We start from the raw sequence: 22059 nt of genomic DNA on the forward strand, positions 1-22059 counted from the left end.
GTATTGTTTTGAGGGACTAAACACTTAGACCCTGTACACATGAAGCTTTTTCAAAACATTTTGGGAGCATTCTAGAATGTTTTGGCAATACAACAGCTGTAGCGTGTGCGTACACAAACACCAGTAGGAATTGTTTGCTAGCCACACATTTGTCAACCTATGAGTGTTGTAACACAAGTATCTCAATAGATGTTTAAATGTACCGACTAAATGTTTAGTCTTATATGTTTATTTTTATTTAACCTTTATTTACAGAGGGTAGGTTGGCTGAGCTCATACGGTACGCTCTTTTTCAGCAATGCCCTGTTTCACACTCACAGTTTCATATTTAGAGAATACAGATGCTACATGTAGATAAGGCAAACTCTACACAGAAAGGCCCCAGCTAGGATGTCTGAGTAGGGTTTTGGAGGCGACAACGCTATTTGCTGCACCACAATGCCACTGTTAAAAGACCTTGGCTTCATAAGAAATTGAACGTCATGAAAAGTAAAGTATCTGTTTTGGACAAGAATCAATCACACTCTTCTTGAGTCTCTCCTTTGGATTTAATGAAGGAAAACATTCACAATTTACAATCTTGGTCTCACCACAGCATCCAGCTAGCTAGTTATCTGCTGTCCTACAGCTAGTCAGAGCAAGTACCATAACATGAGCTACCTAATGCTCAGTATGGACTGTGCTCACAAGCTCAGCTTCCTATTATATATTATGAATATAATTTTAAATATTTGAATACAGAAAGCAACTAGCTGCTCAGAAAAATCTATTTGAAACACAGATATCAGAATATGCACTGCCTATATTTCCAAATATATTTGAGTAAGTTATACTGTAGATCTCAGAAAAAGGCTGAAATGCAGACAGGTTTTAGTAAGAAGTTTAGTTTGGTAAGGTTTTGTAAGAGCAACTGAAAATACAATATGAATAGTCTGGTGAGTTACAGACTTGCATGCTGTGACTTTTAGCAAGTCACAGCATGCAAAGGATATGCCATAAAATACTAAACATAACTACTTTATTTATAATGTTAATTTTTTGCTATCTATTTAGATTCCCTTAAATAGAGGAATTATGGGAAAAAAGTGGAAGTGAAATTTCTAAACTGTGAATTCAATATTTATACAAATACCCTTAAAACAGCTGAAAATCTGTGCTTTAACCTCAAAAATTTGTTGATTTCAATTCTGAACTTTATGGGCCAGTTTCATAGACACAGATTAAGTCTAGTCCTCGAAGAAATCCTATTTAGAATGGATTCTCCATACATAACTGAATTTAGTCCAAGACTAAGCTATTTTTTTCAGTGAAACTGGCCTTTGGAGTATGGTACCCAAATGAAGAAAACAAATCCAGTTTGTCCTAGGCACTCATTTGAAAAATGCCAGTTTGTCCCTGTATATAATTTCAGTCTTTTTCACTGTACCATGTTTTTACTTATTAGGGGTCCGGACAGCTATGCATTATCTGATGAAAAACACATTTTCAATGTACAAAAATGTTACTCACACATTTAAAGCACTGTCTATAAGTCATTAAATCAAAGTGGCATAATCTAGGCCTGCCATTAAAAGTATTGATATCAAAATTACACTAAATTACAAGAAACAATATTGGCTATCTTACCTTACACAAATTAAACAAGCTGTATTCCATAGCAATGCTACCCAATGTTTCCTAAATTGTTTCAAGTAACTTGGCCCTTAATGTTTTTTATTAATATTTTTAAGGGCTGAGTGTGTGAGGTCATTGTGGTTATTTTTGTAGGTAACCTTAAAAGTGCCAAACTCTCAGTGCTGTATACTGTACGTATGGGGCATTCCGCTCCAACAAGCTGTAACTTGGCAGGATGGCATACCTGCGTAGGAATTTCTTAACAAAAATTATGGTGTTGGAGATAACAATAAACAACAAATTCAGGAGCTTCTTTTTATAATTTAATAATACGACCGGTCGGGAAGAGGTACAAGTACAGTCTTCAAAAATATAAAGTCCAATACATGAGTTTATATAGCTTTCAAAGAACTGTGGTTTCAACCTATGGGATAAATTCAGTCACCATATACAACAAATTCCATTTGTGGCTAATTATAGTTCAGGAGTTTATACTAAGGCTGGACATGTGAGCTTCCTCCAACTTAACAGTGTCAGGGGTCCTTTTGTTCCCTTGGTGCTCTTGATCTTAAATTTTTACCGCAGTTGGGGTCTGTCTCTTGCTTATAACAGATCAACTGTAAGGGGAGAAACAGTGCACAATAGGCTAGACATTCAACACTTCTTGAATTATTTTTTTATATATATAACTGCATATATAACGCAACTTTTCAAGCATGACCCTTCACCTAACATCCCAATTCCATACATTAGAAGCATTATTCTATACATTCTATACATCATTCCCTTAAAATGAGTTATATCAAATATTACAAGACTGAGGATAAACATATTTCTTTCTGATTTCAGGGTGGCATTCTCCTTGAACATGTATTTACCTTGTGCCAAACCTGATCCCTATGTACTGCGTATTGCAGCTGTATATTATTTTGTAAAGTTAAATGTTTGAGTTCATTTTTTTGTTTCGCAGTTCTGCTGCCTTTCTAATGAATTAAAATTAAAGTTACAGTATTAACAACTAACATTTATGATATATGATAATGATGAAAATCAGCGTTGCTACATGTACACCGTTATGTAAATTATTTGCTTCCAGAAACCTGGTCACCCGAATGTAAGTTAAATGCAATTTGGAAACAAAAACATGAAAATATAATATCTATATTTACAATGCAATATCTTGCTTAATATACAGACAGCAATGACACAGATTAACTAACGTTCCTTCACAATCTGTGTCTGCAGGCCTGCTGCTGGATGCTACTGCTTGTTGAAGGCAACAGATGTTTCTCGTGGGATTGATTGTTCATGGGACCGACTGAGACTTCCATCCCCCAGGCATGCGGCTGATCATCATCACTGTGGACATGTTCTGGATATGGTAATCAGAAAACGTCTTCTCATCTTCCATCGGCGTAGATGCAAAAACCAAACGCAATGAATCAGTTTCCATACCTAAAAGATGATTTAAAAGGTATTAGAGCTCACATTAAGTCTCAAGCAGCAAGGACTGTATTAATGCCTATTAAACCTCTACAAGCTAATGTACCTTTTGTTAATGATAAAAAATGATAAAGGATTATGTGCCCTGTAGTATCACAATATTTAACCATTTTACACAGAATACTCATTTACACTTTTCACACTATATGAAACACTGAAGGTTAAATCAGAAAATTGAGCAATGGTAATTGAGTTCTGGTAATTAAAATGTGTTGGTCATCAAGGTAAAAGATATAACATTAAAGTAACAAGCTATTGGAAGTTGGATGTTTGTATCTGTGAGTGTGCCGTATTTCTGATCTATAAAAAATTCCATGATGTTTAGTGGAGGAACTTTTGATTATAATTGGTTCAGTTTAACAACTAAATCACCAACACAAATGAACTCTGCTCAGGTGACCTTAGACCTTAGCAATGTTTCAGTGCAAGGAGTTAAGATATTTAGAATTTAGCTACTGCTAAACTCCCATTTGTTTTAAATATCACAATACAATCATGATAGCTCTGATAATTAGGGAAGCACAATTTTGAAAATAAGTTGAATACCTGAATTTTCTAAATGTTCAGAAATGATTATTTTTCCTTCAGCTCCAGAGTTGTAGTGTTGTCAAACTTTGTCTGTGAACACTTAAATTTAATCTCTCTGGGTTTATCACTGAATCCCTTCACTATGATTTGGAAAATCATGTTTGTCTTCTCCTCAACCAGCTCGTGCTGCACAAGGTGACTTGTGCTCTCAGTTTGGCCTGCTACTCCTGCCATCATGAGCTTCTCCTCAACCAGCTCGTGCTGCACAAGGTGACTTGTGCTCTCAGTTTGGCCTGCTACTCCTGCCATCATGAGCTTCTCCTCAACCAGCTCGTGCTGCACAAGGTGACTTGTGCTCTCAGTTTGGCCTGCTACTCCTGCCATCATGAGCTTCTCCTCAACCAGCTCGTGCTGCACAAGGTGACTTGTGCTCTCAGTTTGGCCTGCTACTCCTGCCATCATGAGCTTCTCCTCAACCAGTTCGTGCAGCACAAGGTGACTTGTTCTCTTAGTTTGGCCTGCTACTCCTGCCATCATGAGCTTCTCCTCAACCAGTTCGTGCTGCACAAGGTGACTTGTTCTCTTAGTTTGGCCTGCTACTCCTGCCATCATGAGCTTCTCCTCAACCAGTTCGTGCTGCACAAGGTGACTTGTTCTCTTAGTTTGGCCTGCAACTCCTGCCATCGTGAGCTTCTCCTCAATCTGCTCATGCTGCACAAGGTGACTTGTTCTCTTAGTTTGGCCTGCTACTCCTGCCATCGTGAGCTTCTCCTCAATCTGCTCGTGCTGCACAAGGTGACTTGTTCTCTTAGTTTGGCCTGCTACTCCTGCCATCGTGAGCTTCTCCTCAATCTGCTCGTGCTGCACAAGGTGACTTGTTCTCTTAGTTTGGCCTGCAACTCCTGCCCTCGTGAGCTTCTCCTCAATCTGCTTGTGCTGCACACGGCGACCTGATTGTGACCCCCCCATTGCTGTTGCTGCCCCTGATTCTTCTGGTTCTGGACTTCTGCTCTCCCTGATTGTCCTTCTGCTACTGCTCAAGTCTTCTGCTGCAATCCAGGCGGCCTCTGGGTCGACTGCATATAGTGGCTGAAGCTCCCTGTTTCACATTTAAATTAAAAAAAAAAAAAACAGACATTGGATCCCAGTCAGTGATGATACAGTCCCATCCCACAGCACTTATAAACACCCACTGTTATCTGAGGGCTTGATCATTTTAAAGGAAATATGTACCACCTGTGTGTCACATGAAAGCAAGATACATCCAATACATGGGTGACAGTGTAGCGTAATGATAAGTGACCTGTGCTTATAACTCCATGTTTGTGCATTTCAATCCCAGTTGGGCCACAGCCATTGTGATGTTGAATCAAGTATTTACTTGATACAGTAAACATCTACCTGTACAAATTGATCGTTTCTAATAGAATACAAGTTGCTACTGATTAGTTTCTGCTATCATTTTGCAACTAATAAAAGCGTAGGCAATTCTGAAATAGGATTTATATGTGCAATATTAATTAACTCTCTCCATTATTTTGACTTTTTTTCTAAAGGAGTTGTCCTTTAACTCTGGGTAGTGCTAGTTTAATATATGACTCTGGTGCCTATTATATCTATTTCCTGCTTCTATTACCTCAATGTGAGATTTTGGAGTCTAATTCTCACAGGAGCGAGTTCACTGAATTTCTACAACTCTCATAGGAAATACATGGCAGCCTCATCGTAATAATAATAATTCTATTTCCGGGCCGTGGCAGCCATCTTGCGGTGGTGCCGCATGCAGAATTATTGAATATATACCACATGACCATGTTTCCCTACTAGTTCTTATACAGTTCAGTGGTGGTACTGTCACAACAAATTTCATCCCCCCTACAAATTTCATCCCCCTATTCACTTCCGGGGTTACCTTTCCAGTTACGTTCCCTTAATGCGTAAGTTACCGTCAACTTGACTACCTTGCATGCGTGGTTTCCAAGCGTTCTCTGCTGGTTGCTAATGACAACGAGCGATCATTAGCTAGAAGGCTAGCTAGGAAGAGAAGCTTTTGTAAAAGTCTAAGACAAGCTCTTCCAGCTAGCCATCGATCTGTCTCGCTGGCTATCTATTTATTTTTCTTGCTAGCTAGCGGTCTATGAATCTTGCTAGAAAGAGAGATTTTTTAAATATTAATTATTGTACTCACTGTTTCACCTAATTTACAGACACAATTACGCAAGCTAAGATACAGAAATATCACACACATACACACACACAAATTTGTATTCTGTTCAATATATTTATTGTTTGTTGTACTCATGTTTTTGGAATATGTATATATATATATATATATATATATATATATATATATATATTTCTCAGGTAGTGACTTTGGTTGTAGAATATGGTTGTCACTCTTTCACAACCAAATGGTGTATGAATATAAGAGAATTAAGCACTTTGATGAGGAGTGACAACCGTATTTCACTGCAGTGTGAATGCAGCCATCTTGTCTTTATTTTATTATCCATGATTTTTTCATTGCTTCTAAGCTAATATATATTTTTTAGATACTGTGCTTTGATGACTGTTATAGCTCAAACTGCAACCAGTCCAGTTTAGTGGCACCTCAGTCCATTGGGTAATTAAAATACGAGATAAAACAAAGTATGCTTTTTATTGTTATGTTCTTAACTGGATTGTTTCTGGTGAAAAATGTGGCCTGTTGTTTTTATTACCTTCTCTCGTGTTTATTATTAATTTTCCTTTTTTTTTTTACTCAAGGTAACACCCCAGACAGCACACAGAGAAAAGCGGCATAGGGTAACATAGACATTCTGTTGCATTCCATCTGTGGGAGGTAGGATGGCCAGACGTATATGTCTATGGGTTGGCCATTACGGTCACACGGGGCGACACAGGAGGGAAATACACCTTTGTCGCTTGTCGCTTATGGGTGTTCCTGGCTTGTGGTTACCAGGTTCACTGCCATTGGTAATCGCTGTGTCGCATCGCTCAGTATTTGCATAAAATAGACCTCTAGTCTATTTTCGCTCCGCCTACTTCGCTTTGCAACGGCCACTTGTCTCTTGTCGCTGTAAATCACCAACTCTCATTGAAAATGAACGGTCGCCGGTCTCTCTCCTGTGTTGCTGCGTGTGACCACGGGGTTGAGGGACATATCGCAGCTACTCTGCATCAGAGTGCGACAGAGCGCCTATGTCCACCTTACGTCGCTGTATTGTCAGGGACATGGCAAGAAATTATTTTACTTACTGGTTTGTATTAGTAGGCTACTCTGTGCCAACAAGTTGGCCTGTGTTTCTCCACAGCATTTTGGATATCATGCGCCAACTTTAAAGCCCTTAACGTATGTTTATAATTTGTATGTAACTTTCCTTCAAATCATTCTGATAGCATAAAGGTTTGTCTGTAGGGAGTCCATCACTGCAAATATTGTTTTAGTTTGGGTTCCTTTTGCATTCTGTTCATTATGTCTGTCGCCGGTACAACTTAATGTGAAAAGTGCCGTGCAGATTTCATTTTCGTCTGGAGACAAGCGAAGGTAAAACTAAATTAAAGCCGCAAGCGGCATTGGGAGGGGTCCAAGCATTGGCACCATCGCACCCCCTATGGAGCGATTTTAAAATGGCTTTTTCCTCATGATCATATACCTTCACCCAACATATCTACTGAATACCATGATGATTGTATAAAATGTTGATGACTTATGGCCAATTTTGTGCTAAGAGACGCTGTCGAATGACATATATATAAATGCAGTCCATGAATGACTTAGTTGCGTCGCCATGGATGTGTCATGGCTGCTTCCCGTAAAGGCCTTTACATTGTCGTAACACTTAGATGGGATGTCGTAACACACATATGGCCCGGCGTGTATGTACAGCTGCAGCGCTTCCATGGTGTAACTAAAAAAGGCGTCACACTAGTGTTGTCACGATACCAAAATTTTGACTTTGATACTGATACCAGGCTTAGTATCACGATAATTAGTACTGAAACAATACTGATTCAATACTCGGTACCTAACGATACTGAAATTACCTTAATAGATCAGAAACGTAATGTCCACAAGAGTTGATCTCATTTTCGAATTCACGGATTATTAAAAACCTGGTTTATTAACAACCTTTAAGTTGAAGCCTGTTCAACATATCAATAAGCAAAGGCCTATAGTGTTACAACACTAAACCATAGAAAACTATATTAAAAATATTTCAAAAATTAAACAATTGTAAAGTAAATTATCTTTAAACAGGTCTTTCACTTTAAAATAGATCTAAAAACTGCATGTTTCAATAACAATCCAGCATCTTCCTATAATAAAATATTTCCAAATTAGAACACCTATTGCTACTGAAGTGAGTTAATTTTTTAAGTACCGAAAGTGCTGAAGTTTCGGTATACGGTGCAACACTACGTCACACATATTCCAATCCATTGCTCAGCCTAGCAGAGAATGCACATTTCAGAGCGCCTCAGAGACAGATAGAATAATAATACACATTTCAAATAATAGATAAGACCTTGAGAAAAAAACGAAACAAAAGACGAAATATCAACTCGCGATCTGCGTGCTGCGCGCAAAGTAGCCTACCGTTTTATTTATTTAGACATTGGCAGATAAGAAAAATTTTGGTTACGCTGACCTATAAAATGCTATTCCAAAAGCAAAATCAGACATGTTATACATCGTTAGAAAGCTTATACTCTCACCTACTGAATAAATGAATTGTCAATCAAACTAAATTGTACTAAAAAGGGCGACAACGCCGTAAGCAACAGGTGTGGTATTACGCACAGCTATTTTTGAAGGTAGCCTACCCAGTTATCACAAATGCATGTATATTTCCCAAACGGATTGTCCAAGACAATATATGACCACGCAGTCTCAAAAGGGACATCTCTACACGTAAAACCAGTGGTAAGATTGTATATTTATTCAATGTTTAGTCCCAGATATGGAATGTAGAATGACACGGCATAATTTTTAAAAACTTTGTCTCGTTTATTTCATTATTCAGTGAGCAGCGTTTTCACTGCTGTATTGGCATATTTAGGGCTAACGTCGGGTTTATCTTGTTGCTACGGAATATTATATTACATTACAGGCATTTGGCAGACGCTCTTATCCAGAGCGACATACAACAAAGTGTATAATCATAACCAGGAATAAGTGTGTCGAAAACCCTAGAGAGAAATACCGTTCCAAGTGCAGGGAACAACCGCATAGTTCAACTTGGACCCTGTATTTTAAACTGATTAACACTAACACAAACAAGAACAGCAACAACGCAGTCTAAGCAAAAATTCAAGCAATAGTTAAGACGAGTGCCTTAAGTCACCTACGAAACAGCTACCTAGTTACAACACTAAGCTTACAGTCAATTTAGAGATTAAATTGAGAATACGATTTCTCTCAGCATAATGATGGATTTAAAGACTAAACGAAGTCACCCGATATTGTCTTCAAATGGATCCATGCCAAAGAAAAGTAATGATTCATCCTCTCAAAGCTTTACCATACCGTATTATTTATTTAGACATTGGCAGAGTACAGCATAAATTGCGTCTTTTGTTTATATTCAATATTAGTAATTGCAGCGAGAAACTGCAGCTGTAGACACAAGATAGTGTGTTATGTTATGGTAGCAACGGAACAAAGCGGACTATATATGTATTGCCATCATTGTTTCATTATACCAGCGTGTGTTCGCGGCGTTTGCACAGAAACTCAGAACCTACCAATGAAATGGTTCAGCTATTTCTCAGCATAATGACAGATTCAAAGACTAAACTAACTCACCTGATATTGTCTTCAAATGGATCCATGCCAAAGAAAAGTAATTATCCATCCTCTCAAAAAGCTTTTACTAACAAACTTTTGGTAGCCTAGCATGCACTCTGGGTGGCACTGTCTTCCATTGCTTCCCCGACGTTCAGACCCTCCCCTCACTGATAAAAACTAGACCCTACGGTGTCGGATTACTTGCGTCGCCATGGATGTCGCTTGCCGTAAAGAAGTTTACTAGATGCCGTAACGCTTAGATTTGGAGCTCCAGCTCTTCTGCACCCCACCTAATAAAAAAGCCCAAATGGCGGGCAAACCATATGGCGGACATAAGTGGTCCCTAAAGCAAAGTTGTAGAGCACGTTCAGATGCATCGGTCGATGAAGTTTCTTGTTGATCTGACATACGGTGTGGGAGTTATGACCTTTTAAACATGACCCTTTGTTATAGCGCCACCATCTGGCCAATTTGGGTGATTTGTAGTGCCTGAGTAGTGGGGGGCCATAGGAACCCACCTGCCAAATTGGTTGCTCTAGGACTTATGGTTGCTGAGCCTCAGACACTTATAGCGGAGAAAAATAATAAGAATAATCCTAACAAAAACATTAGGGTTCCACCAGCTTTGCTGCTTGGACCCCTAATAATAATAATAATCCTAACAGATACAATAGGGTTCCACCAGCTTCGCTGCTTGGACCCCTAATAATAATCCTAACAGATACAATAGGGTTCCACCAGCTTCGCTGCTTGGACCCCTAATAATCCTAACAGATACAATAGGGTTCCACCAGCTTCGCTGCTTGGACCCCTAATAATAATCCTAACAAATACATAGGGTTCCACCAGCTTCGCTGCTTGGACCCCTAATAATAATCCTAACAAAAACAATAGGGTTCCTCCAGCTTCGCTGCTTGGACCCCTAATAATAATAATAATAATAATCCGAACAGATACAATAGGGTTCCACCAGCTTCCCTGCTTGGAGCCTTAATAAGAATGATAATAATAATAATAATCCGAACAGATACAATAGGGTTCCACCAGTTTTGCTGCTTGGACCCCTAATAAATAGGCTAAATAAACAGAAGTTGTATGGTCATTCCCTTCGGTTCGTTAACATTTTCGAGACTTCTGGTTCAAAAAATAGACAAATTAATGGCGATTTCCGAATTCCTTTAAAATAAATTATGACATTTGGATGTTTTTTTGTATATGAAAAAATAATGCCTTTTACCAATTTTTTATAATCTAAAAAATTCTGTCATTTTAAAAAGCCAATTTGGAAATCGCCATTAATTTGTCTATTTTTTTGAACCAGAAGTCTCGAAAATGTTAACGAACCGAAGGGAATGACCATACAACTTCTGAGGACTATGTCACGATGGTTTTAGAATGTCATTGCGTCACCCGGATAATTTTTGCAGCCCAGGTCAAATTTATTGTGACAGCCACACGCAACTCGATATGCGTTGTCCACTAGGCTACTTCCCGAATGTGTTTTTGCTAGAACAATTCTGTAAACGTTTTGAGACGTAGGCCTACAGACGCATAGGGTGAACTCAGGTTGAGTGGGACAACAGGCTGAATGGGACACTTAAGCAAATTGTTATTATATTGTGATAATTTTCCAAACCAATCACAACATATGTTACTGGATTGTAGCTGCATTTGTGCTGAACTTAAAATAAAACTTTTGATTGGTGTGACATTACTGCAGTGGATGTGGTCTCGTTTTTCAAATCTGCTGAGCAGTTGAATGACATGGTAAGCATGCTGGCATGTGTTAAGCTATGCTAAAATGATAAGGCTGTGCATCTGTCAATTTTTGCGCAAAAACATTAATTTTGGTGTTAGAATCAACAGTGATAAATAATTTAAAAAATAATAATTGCAAATTGGCACTAGATTTTATGGAAACCCAATTTATAGCACTGTCCCATTCTAACTGACAGCTATAGCTTGAATGGGACACATGTTTTCAGCTAGAGTGGGACACTTTTTCAACTAAAAAACAGTGCACAAAATGACACTGTCCCACTCTACCTGACTCCTGTCCAAAACACAGAGGGGGGACTTTCCATGTTTGAATGGCTGTCATTTTTAAATAATTATACATTCCAACACAATTTCAGCACAGAAATGCCGTAGAGACCTAAGATTATTTATAGAAATATAACTTGAGTGAGTAAATTGCTTTTTCATGGTTTCCAGGAGGATTTACCAATGTGTCACACTCTCCCAAATTAACTGTCCCACTCTACCTGACTCCTGCCCGAAAATCAGAGGGGAGACTTTCCATGTTTGAAGGGCTGTCGTTTTTAAACAATTATACGATCCAACATAATTTCAGCACAGAAATGCAGTAGAGACCTAAGATTATTTATAGAAACGTCACTTGAGTGAGTAAACTGCTTTTTCATGGTTTCCAGGAGGATTTGCCAAATAGTGTCCCACGAAACCTGAGTTCACCCTAATTAAATTCCGTTGTACCGCAACTGTCGTGTAGAATTCGTTGTACAACGGATTTGAAAGCTCCGCGTGTACAGGGTCATGGTCTCTTTCACAACACGGGATTCTACTGCAAAATAACCTTTACGTTAAGAACTTTGACGTTATAAGTACAACCCCCTACGATGGTTGTGATAATCATTTTTTAAAACGAAACACTGTTGAACCAGTTGTTAACAATAAACTAAAACTGGATAGGCCTATGTGTCATTTGGTTGAACTTCAAACCAGCGTCAGAATGAAATTAAAAGCAAAATTCAGCGCTTCCGCCTTTTTGCCGCCGTCAGAATGACGCTAGATATAATCGGCATAGCCTATATCAGTGTGTGATGTTGCAAAGATTTTCTGTTTTGATCGAGCAATTGAAGAACTGAGGAAGAACGCAAGAAACACACGAGTTATACCAAGGTAAAATTTAACTTAGAGGAAAATGTATTTTTGCATTCATGCCTCTGAGCAATAAGATTTGTACTGTAGGCTAATAGTAATAATTCGTCAGACAGTAATTTTGACATTTAGATATGTGTGATGAATTTTCTTCATCATATAATGAAAATTGTTTAAACGATAACTGCATAGAACGATATTAAAATGTGGTCCGTAAAACGCACTGTTTAAACTTATTACCCTTTCATTTCATAATGCTAATCAACAATACGCGATTAAATTCAGCATCGGAAACATGCATGTTTAGCGACTAAGCTGGCCTACAAATACTGGCACAGATATAGGCCTATTTATTTTTTACGTTAAAAAGTTGTTTATTATAATAAACAGCCAAATTAAAAGACAACAACACGCATACAGATAAAAACAAATCATGAGAAGGCTGTAGACTATTTTTAGTCATTAGTTGGTATGTTTTAGAATAACCTAGTCTACTCTTAAGAACATGATCTGTGCTCTTGACAGTAAATCGGGTGAGTCATCATCCATAAAACATTTCCTTGTCAGAAAAAAATAAATGTACAATAAAATAAAAGTATTGTGTACGTAGCCTATTCACAATGTAGCTGTAAATTTGTTGTTCTCAGATAGGTACAATTATTGAAACATTACATTACATTACATTACATTACAGGCATTTGGCAGACGCTCTTATCCAAACGCCGGCTACGCAGCGATAGGTATACTTGACATGGCAAAATTAACACGACATGTCAACAGACGGAGGATACAGGATATGGATGTTTTTCAGTGTATCGATGGATTGCATTTTAGTTATGTGTGGAACTGTCTCTTATTAAATAGTGAGTATGGGGTGTTTTATTTCCCGTGAATTAAGAAAGGTTTACATTAAGACAGTGTCCATGTCTACAGAGAACAGAAAGGAGTGAAGGAGTTTATTTAGCCTATTTATTAGGGGTCCAAGCAGCAAAGCTGGTGGAACCCTATTGTATCTGTTCGGATTATTATTATTATTATTATTCTTATTAGGGGTCCAAGCAGGGAAGCTGGTGGAACCCTATTGTATCTGTTCGGATTATTATTATTATTATTATTAGGGGTCCAAGCAGCGAAGCTGGAGGAACCCTATTGTTTTTGTTAGGATTATTATTAGGGGTCCAAGCAGCGAAGCTGGTGGAACCCTATGTATTTGTTAGGATTATTATTAGGGGTCCAAGCAGCGAAGCTGGTGGAACCCTATTGTATCTGTTAGGATTATTAGGGGTCCAAGCAGCGAAGCTGGTGGAACCCTATTGTATCTGTTAGGATTATTATTAGGGGTCCAAGCAGCAAAGCTGGTGGAACCCTATTGTATCTGTTAGGATTATTATTATTATTAGGGGTCCAAGCAGCAAAGCTGGTGGAACCCTAATGTTTTTGTTAGGATTATTCTTATTATTTTTCTCCGCTATAAGTGTCTGAGGCTCAGCAACCATAAGTCCTAGAGCAACCAATTTGGCAGGTGGGTTCCTATGGCCCCCCACTACTCAGGCACTACAAATCACCCAAATTGGCCAGATGGTGGCGCTATAACAAAGGGTCATGTTTAAAAGGTCATAACTCCCACACCGTATGTCAGATCAACAAGAAACTTCATCGACCGATGCATCTGAACGTGCTCTACAACTTTGCTTTAGGGACCACTTATGTCCGCCATATGGTTTGCCCGCCATTTGGGCTTTTTTATTAGGTGGGGTGCAGAAGAGCTGGAGCTCCAAATCTAAGCGTTACGGCATCTAGTAAACTTCTTTACGGCAAGCGACATCCATGGCGACGCAAGTAATCCGACACCGTAGGGTCTAGTTTTTATCAGTGAGGGGAGGGTCTGAACGTCGGGGAAGCAATGGAAGACAGTGCCACCCAGAGTGCATGCTAGGCTACCAAAAGTTTGTTAGTAAAAGCTTTTTGAGAGGATGGATAATTACTTTTCTTTGGCATGGATCCATTTGAAGACAATATCAGGTGAGTTAGTTTAGTCTTTGAATCTGTCATTATGCTGAGAAATAGCTGAACCATTTCATTGGTAGGTTCTGAGTTTCTGTGCAAACGCGCGAACACACGCTGGTATAATGAAACAATGATGGCAATACATATATAGTCCGCTTTGTTCCGTTGCTACCATAACATAACACACTATCTTGTGTCTACAGCTGCAGTTTCTCGCTGCAATTACTAATATTGAATATAAACAAAAGACGCAATTTATGCTGTACTCTGCCAATGTCTAAATAAATAATACGGTATGGTAAAGCTTTGAGAGGATGAATCATTACTTTTCTTTGGCATGGATCCATTTGAAGACAATATCGGGTGACTTCGTTTAGTCTTTAAATCCATCATTATGCTGAGAGAAATCGTATTCTCAATTTAATCTCTAAATTGACTGTAAGCTTAGTGTTGTAACTAGGTAGCTGTTTCGTAGGTGACTTAAGGCACTCGTCTTAACTATTGCTTGAATTTTTGCTTAGACTGCGTTGTTGCTGTTCTTGTTTGTGTTAGTGTTAATCAGTTTAAAATACAGGGTCCAAGTTGAACTATGCGGTTGTTCCCTGCACTTGGAACGGTATTTCTCTCTAGGGTTTTCGACACACTTATTCCTGGTTATGATTATACACTTTGTTGTATGTCGCTCTGGATAAGAGCGTCTGCCAAATGCCTGTAATGTAATATAATATTCCGTAGCAACAAGATAAACCCGACGTTAGCCCTAAATATGCCAATACAGCAGTGAAAACGCTGCTCACTGAATAATGAAATAAACGAGACAAAGTTTTTAAAAATTATGCCGTGTCATTCTACATTCCATATCTGGGACTAAACATTGAATAAATATACAATCTTACCACTGGTTTTACGTGTAGAGATGTCCCTTTTGAGACTGCGTGGTCATATATTGTCTTGGACAATCCGTTTGGGAAATATACATGCATTTGTGATAACTGGGTAGGCTACCTTCAAAAATAGCTGTGCGTAATACCACACCTGTTGCTTACGGCGTTGTCGCCCTTTTTAGTACAATTTAGTTTGATTGACAATTCATTTATTCAGTAGGTGAGAGTATAAGCTTTCTAACGATGTATAACATGTCTGATTTTGCTTTTGGAATAGCATTTTATAGGTCAGCGTAACCAAAATTTTTCTTATCTGCCAATGTCTAAATAAATAAAACGGTAGGCTACTTTGCGCGCAGCACGCAGATCGCGAGTTGATATTTCGTCTTTTGTTTCGTTTTTTTCTCAAGGTCTTATCTATTATTTGAAATGTGTATTATTATTCTATCTGTCTCTGAGGCGCTCTGAAATGTGCATTCTCTGCTAGGCTGAGCAATGGATTGGAATATGTGTGACGTAGTGTTGCACCGTATACCGAAACTTCAGCACTTTCGGTACTTAAAAAAATTAACTCACTTCAGTAGCAATAGGTGTTCTAATTTGGAAATATTTTATTATAGGAAGATGCTGGATTGTTATTGAAACATGCAGTTTTTAGATCTATTTTAAAGTGAAAGACCTGTTTAAAGATAATTTACTTTACAATTGTTTAATTTTTGAAATATTTTTAATATAGTTTTCTATGGTTTAGTGTTGTAACACTATAGGCCTTTGCTTATTGATATGTTGAACAGGCTTCAACTTAAAGGTTGTTAATAAACCAGGTTTTTAATAATCCGTGAATTCGAAAATGAGATCAACTCTTGTGGACATTACGTTTCTGATCTATTAAGGTAATTTCAGTATCGTTAGGTACCGAGTATTGAATCAGTATTGTTTCAGTACTAATTATCGTGATACTAAGCCTGGTATCAGTATCAAAGTCAAAATTTTGGTATCGTGACAACACTAGTGTGACGCCTTTTTTAGTTACACCATGGAAGCGCTGCAGCTGTACATACACGCCGGGCCATATGTGTGTTACGACATCCCATCTAAGTGTTACGACAATGTAAAGGCCTTTACGGGAAGCAGCCATGACACATCCATGGCGACGCAACTAAGTCATTCATGGACTGCATTTATATATATGTCATTCGACAGCGTCTCTTAGCACAAAATTGGCCATAAGTCATCAACATTTTATACAATCATCATGGTATTCAGTAGATATGTTGGGTGAAGGTATATGATCATGAGGAAAAAGCCATTTTAAAATCGCTCCATAGGGGGTGCGATGGTGCCAATGCTTGGACCCCTCCCAATGCCGCTTGCGGCTTTAATTTAGTTTTACCTTCGCTTGTCTCCAGACGAAAATGAAATCTGCACGGCACTTTTCACATTAAGTTGTACCGGCGACAGACATAATGAACAGAATGCAAAAGGAACCCAAACTAAAACAATATTTGCAGTGATGGACTCCCTACAGACAAACCTTTATGCTATCAGAATGATTTGAAGGAAAGTTACATACAAATTATAAACATACGTTAAGGGCTTTAAAGTTGGCGCATGATATCCAAAATGCTGTGGAGAAACACAGGCCAACTTGTTGGCACAGAGTAGCCTACTAATACAAACCAGTAAGTAAAATAATTTCTTGCCATGTCCCTGACAATACAGCGACGTAAGGTGGACATAGGCGCTCTGTCGCACTCTGATGCAGAGTAGCTGCGATATGTCCCTCAACCCCGTGGTCACACGCAGCAACACAGGAGAGAGACCGGCGACCGTTCATTTTCAATGAGAGTTGGTGATTTACAGCGACAAGAGACAAGTGGCCGTTGCAAAGCGAAGTAGGCGGAGCGAAAATAGACTAGAGGTCTATTTTATGCAAATACTGAGCGATGCGACACAGCGATTACCAATGGCAGTGAACCTGGTAACCACAAGCCAGGAACACCCATAAGCGACAAGCGACAAAGGTGTATTTCCCTCCTGTGTCGCCCCGTGTGACCGTAATGGCCAACCCATAGACATATACGTCTGGCCATCCTACCTCCCACAGATGGAATGCAACAGAATGTCTATGTTACCCTATGCCGCTTTTCTCTGTGTGCTGTCTGGGGTGTTACCTTGAGTAAAAAAAAAAAGGAAAATTAATAATAAACACGAGAGAAGGTAATAAAAACAACAGGCCACATTTTTCACCAGAAACAATCCAGTTAAGAACATAACAATAAAAAGCATACTTTGTTTTATCTCGTATTTTAATTACCCAATGGACTGAGGTGCCACTAAACTGGACTGGTTGCAGTTTGAGCTATAACAGTCATCAAAGCACAGTATCTAAAAAATATATATTAGCTTAGAAGCAATGAAAAAATCATGGATAATAAAATAAAGACAAGATGGCTGCATTCACACTGCAGTGAAATACGGTTGTCACTCCTCATCAAAGTGCTTAATTCTCTTATATTCATACACCATTTGGTTGTGAAAGAGTGACAACCATATTCTACAACCAAAGTCACTACCTGAGAAATATATATATATATATATATATATATATATATATATATACATATTCCAAAAACATGAGTACAACAAACAATAAATATATTGAACAGAATACAAATTTGTGTGTGTGTATGTGTGTGATATTTCTGTATCTTAGCTTGCGTAATTGTGTCTGTAAATTAGGTGAAACAGTGAGTACAATAATTAATATTTAAAAAATCTCTCTTTCTAGCAAGATTCATAGACCGCTAGCTAGCAAGAAAAATAAATAGATAGCCAGCGAGACAGATCGATGGCTAGCTGGAAGAGCTTGTCTTAGACTTTTACAAAAGCTTCTCTTCCTAGCTAGCCTTCTAGCTAATGATCGCTCGTTGTCATTAGCAACCAGCAGAGAACGCTTGGAAACCACGCATGCAAGGTAGTCAAGTTGACGGTAACTTACGCATTAAGGGAACGTAACTGGAAAGGTAACCCCGGAAGTGAATAGGGGGATGAAATTTGTAGGGGGGATGAAATTTGTTGTGACAGTACCACCACTGAACTGTATAAGAACTAGTAGGGAAACATGGTCATGTGGTATATATTCAATAATTCTGCATGCGGCACCACCGCAAGATGGCTGCCACGGCCCGGAAATAGAATTATTATTATTACGATGAGGCTGCCATGTATTTCCTATGAGAGTTGTAGAAATTCAGTGAACTCGCTCCTGTGAGAATTAGACTCCAAAATCTCACATTGAGGTAATAGAAGCAGGAAATAGATATAATAGGCACCAGAGTCATATATTAAACTAGCACTACCCAGAGTTAAAGGACAACTCCTTTAGAAAAAAAGTCAAAATAATGGAGAGAGTTAATTAATATTGCACATATAAATCCTATTTCAGAATTGCCTACGCTTTTATTAGTTGCAAAATGATAGCAGAAACTAATCAGTAGCAACTTGTATTCTATTAGAAACGATCAATTTGTACAGGTAGATGTTTACTGTATCAAGTAAATACTTGATTCAACATCACAATGGCTGTGGCCCAACTGGGATTGAAATGCACAAACATGGAGTTATAAGCACAGGTCACTTATCATTACGCTACACTGTCACCCATGTATTGGATGTATCTTGCTTTCATGTGACACACAGGTGGTACATATTTCCTTTAAAATGATCAAGCCCTCAGATAACAGTGGGTGTTTATAAGTGCTGTGGGATGGGACTGTATCATCACTGACTGGGATCCAATGTCTGTTTTTTTTTTTTTTAATTTAAATGTGAAACAGGGAGCTTCAGCCACTATATGCAGTCGACCCAGAGGCCGCCTGGATTGCAGCAGAAGACTTGAGCAGTAGCAGAAGGACAATCAGGGAGAGCAGAAGTCCAGAACCAGAAGAATCAGGGGCAGCAACAGCAATGGGGGGGTCACAATCAGGTCGCCGTGTGCAGCACAAGCAGATTGAGGAGAAGCTCACGAGGGCAGGAGTTGCAGGCCAAACTAAGAGAACAAGTCACCTTGTGCAGCACGAGCAGATTGAGGAGAAGCTCACGATGGCAGGAGTAGCAGGCCAAACTAAGAGAACAAGTCACCTTGTGCAGCACGAGCAGATTGAGGAGAAGCTCACGATGGCAGGAGTAGCAGGCCAAACTAAGAGAACAAGTCACCTTGTGCAGCATGAGCAGATTGAGGAGAAGCTCACGATGGCAGGAGTTGCAGGCCAAACTAAGAGAACAAGTCACCTTGTGCAGCACGAACTGGTTGAGGAGAAGCTCATGATGGCAGGAGTAGCAGGCCAAACTAAGAGAACAAGTCACCTTGTGCAGCACGAACTGGTTGAGGAGAAGCTCATGATGGCAGGAGTAGCAGGCCAAACTAAGAGAACAAGTCACCTTGTGCTGCACGAACTGGTTGAGGAGAAGCTCATGATGGCAGGAGTAGCAGGCCAAACTGAGAGCACAAGTCACCTTGTGCAGCACGAGCTGGTTGAGGAGAAGCTCATGATGGCAGGAGTAGCAGGCCAAACTGAGAGCACAAGTCACCTTGTGCAGCACGAGCTGGTTGAGGAGAAGCTCATGATGGCAGGAGTAGCAGGCCAAACTGAGAGCACAAGTCACCTTGTGCAGCACGAGCTGGTTGAGGAGAAGCTCATGATGGCAGGAGTAGCAGGCCAAACTGAGAGCACAAGTCACCTTGTGCAGCACGAGCTGGTTGAGGAGAAGACAAACATGATTTTCCAAATCATAGTGAAGGGATTCAGTGATAAACCCAGAGAGATTAAATTTAAGTGTTCACAGACAAAGTTTGACAACACTACAACTCTGGAGCTGAAGGAAAAAATAATCATTTCTGAACATTTAGAAAATTCAGGTATTCAACTTATTTTCAAAATTGTGCTTCCCTAATTATCAGAGCTATCATGATTGTATTGTGATATTTAAAACAAATGGGAGTTTAGCAGTAGCTAAATTCTAAATATCTTAACTCCTTGCACTGAAACATTGCTAAGGTCTAAGGTCACCTGAGCAGAGTTCATTTGTGTTGGTGATTTAGTTGTTAAACTGAACCAATTATAATCAAAAGTTCCTCCACTAAACATCATGGAATTTTTTATAGATCAGAAATACGGCACACTCACAGATACAAACATCCAACTTCCAATAGCTTGTTACTTTAATGTTATATCTTTTACCTTGATGACCAACACATTTTAATTACCAGAACTCAATTACCATTGCTCAATTTTCTGATTTAACCTTCAGTGTTTCATATAGTGTGAAAAGTGTAAATGAGTATTCTGTGTAAAATGGTTAAATATTGTGATACTACAGGGCACATAATCCTTTATCATTTTTATCATTAACAAAAGGTACATTAGCTTGTAGAGGTTTAATAGGCATTAATACAGTTCTTGCTGCTTGAGACTTAATGTGAGCTCTAATACCTTTTAAATCATCTTTTAGGTATGGAAACTGATTCATTGCGTTTGGTTTTTGCATCTACGCCGATGGAAGATGAGAAGACGTTTTCTGATTACCATATCCAGAACATGTCCACAGTGATGATGATCAGCCGCATGCCTGGGGGATGGAAGTCTCAGTCGGTCCCATGAACAATCAATCCCACGAGAAACATCTGTTGCCTTCAACAAGCAGTAGCATCCAGCAGCAGGCCTGCAGACACAGATTGTGAAGGAACGTTAGTTAATCTGTGTCATTGCTGTCTGTATATTAAGCAAGATATTGCATTGTAAATATAGATATTATATTTTCATGTTTTTGTTTCCAAATTGCATTTAACTTACATTCGGGTGACCAGGTTTCTGGAAGCAAATAATTTACATAACGGTGTACATGTAGCAACGCTGATTTTCATCATTATCATATATCATAAATGTTAGTTGTTAATACTGTAACTTTAATTTTAATTCATTAGAAAGGCAGCAGAACTGCGAAACAAAAAAATGAACTCAAACATTTAACTTTACAAAATAAAATACAGCTGCAATACGCAGTACATAGGGATCAGGTTTGGCACAAGCTAAATACATGTTCAAGGAGAATGCCACCCTGAAATCAGAAAGAAATATGTTTATCCTCAGTCTTGTAATATTTGATATAACTCATTTTAAGGGAATGATGTATAGAATGTATAGAATAATGCTTCTAATGTATGGAATTGGGATGTTAGGTGAAGGGTCATGCTTGAAAAGTTGCGTTATATATGCAGTTATATATATAAAAAAATAATTCAAGAAGTGTTGAATGTCTAGCCTATTGTGCACTGTTTCTCCCCTTACAGTTGATCTGTTATAAGCAAGAGACAGACCCCAACTGCGGTAAAAATTTAAGATCAAGAGCACCAAGGGAACAAAAGGACCCCTGACACTGTTAAGTTGGAGGAAGCTCACATGTCCAGCCTTAGTATAAACTCCTGAACTATAATTAGCCACAAATGGAATTTGTTGTATATGGTGACTGAATTTATCCCATAGGTTGAAACCACAGTTCTTTGAAAGCTATATAAACTCATGTATTGGACTTTATATTTTTGAAGACTGTACTTGTACCTCTTCCCGACCGGTCGTATTATTAAATTATAAAAAGAAGCTCCTGAATTTGTTGTTTATTGTTATCTCCAACACCATAATTTTTGTTAAGAAATTCCTACGCAGGTATGCCATCCTGCCAAGTTACAGCTTGTTGGAGCGGAATGCCCCATACGTACAGTATACAGCACTGAGAGTTTGGCACTTTTTAAGGTTACCTACAAAAATAACCACA

The 22059-nt window shown here is 38.7% G+C and overlaps 1 protein-coding gene across 1 annotated transcript; it reads left to right on the top strand.

The window, feature by feature from the left end:
* The first annotated feature begins 12261 nt into the window (after positions 1–12261).
* LOC118234055 (polyubiquitin-like) lies at positions 12262–21893 on the top strand. Its single transcript, XM_035430365.1, has 3 exons — positions 12262–12355; positions 19065–20146; positions 20740–21893. The coding sequence occupies exons 2-3, from the start codon at positions 19195–19197 to the stop codon at positions 20886–20888; spliced, it is 1101 nt and encodes a 366-aa protein (XP_035286256.1). The 5' UTR covers positions 12262–12355; positions 19065–19194; the 3' UTR covers positions 20889–21893.
* Positions 21894–22059: the final 166 nt, after the last annotated feature.

This window comes from Anguilla anguilla, chromosome 8 (genome assembly GCF_013347855.1).
Source record: "Anguilla anguilla isolate fAngAng1 chromosome 8, fAngAng1.pri, whole genome shotgun sequence".
NCBI classification, from domain to species: Eukaryota; Metazoa; Chordata; class Actinopteri; order Anguilliformes; family Anguillidae; genus Anguilla; species Anguilla anguilla.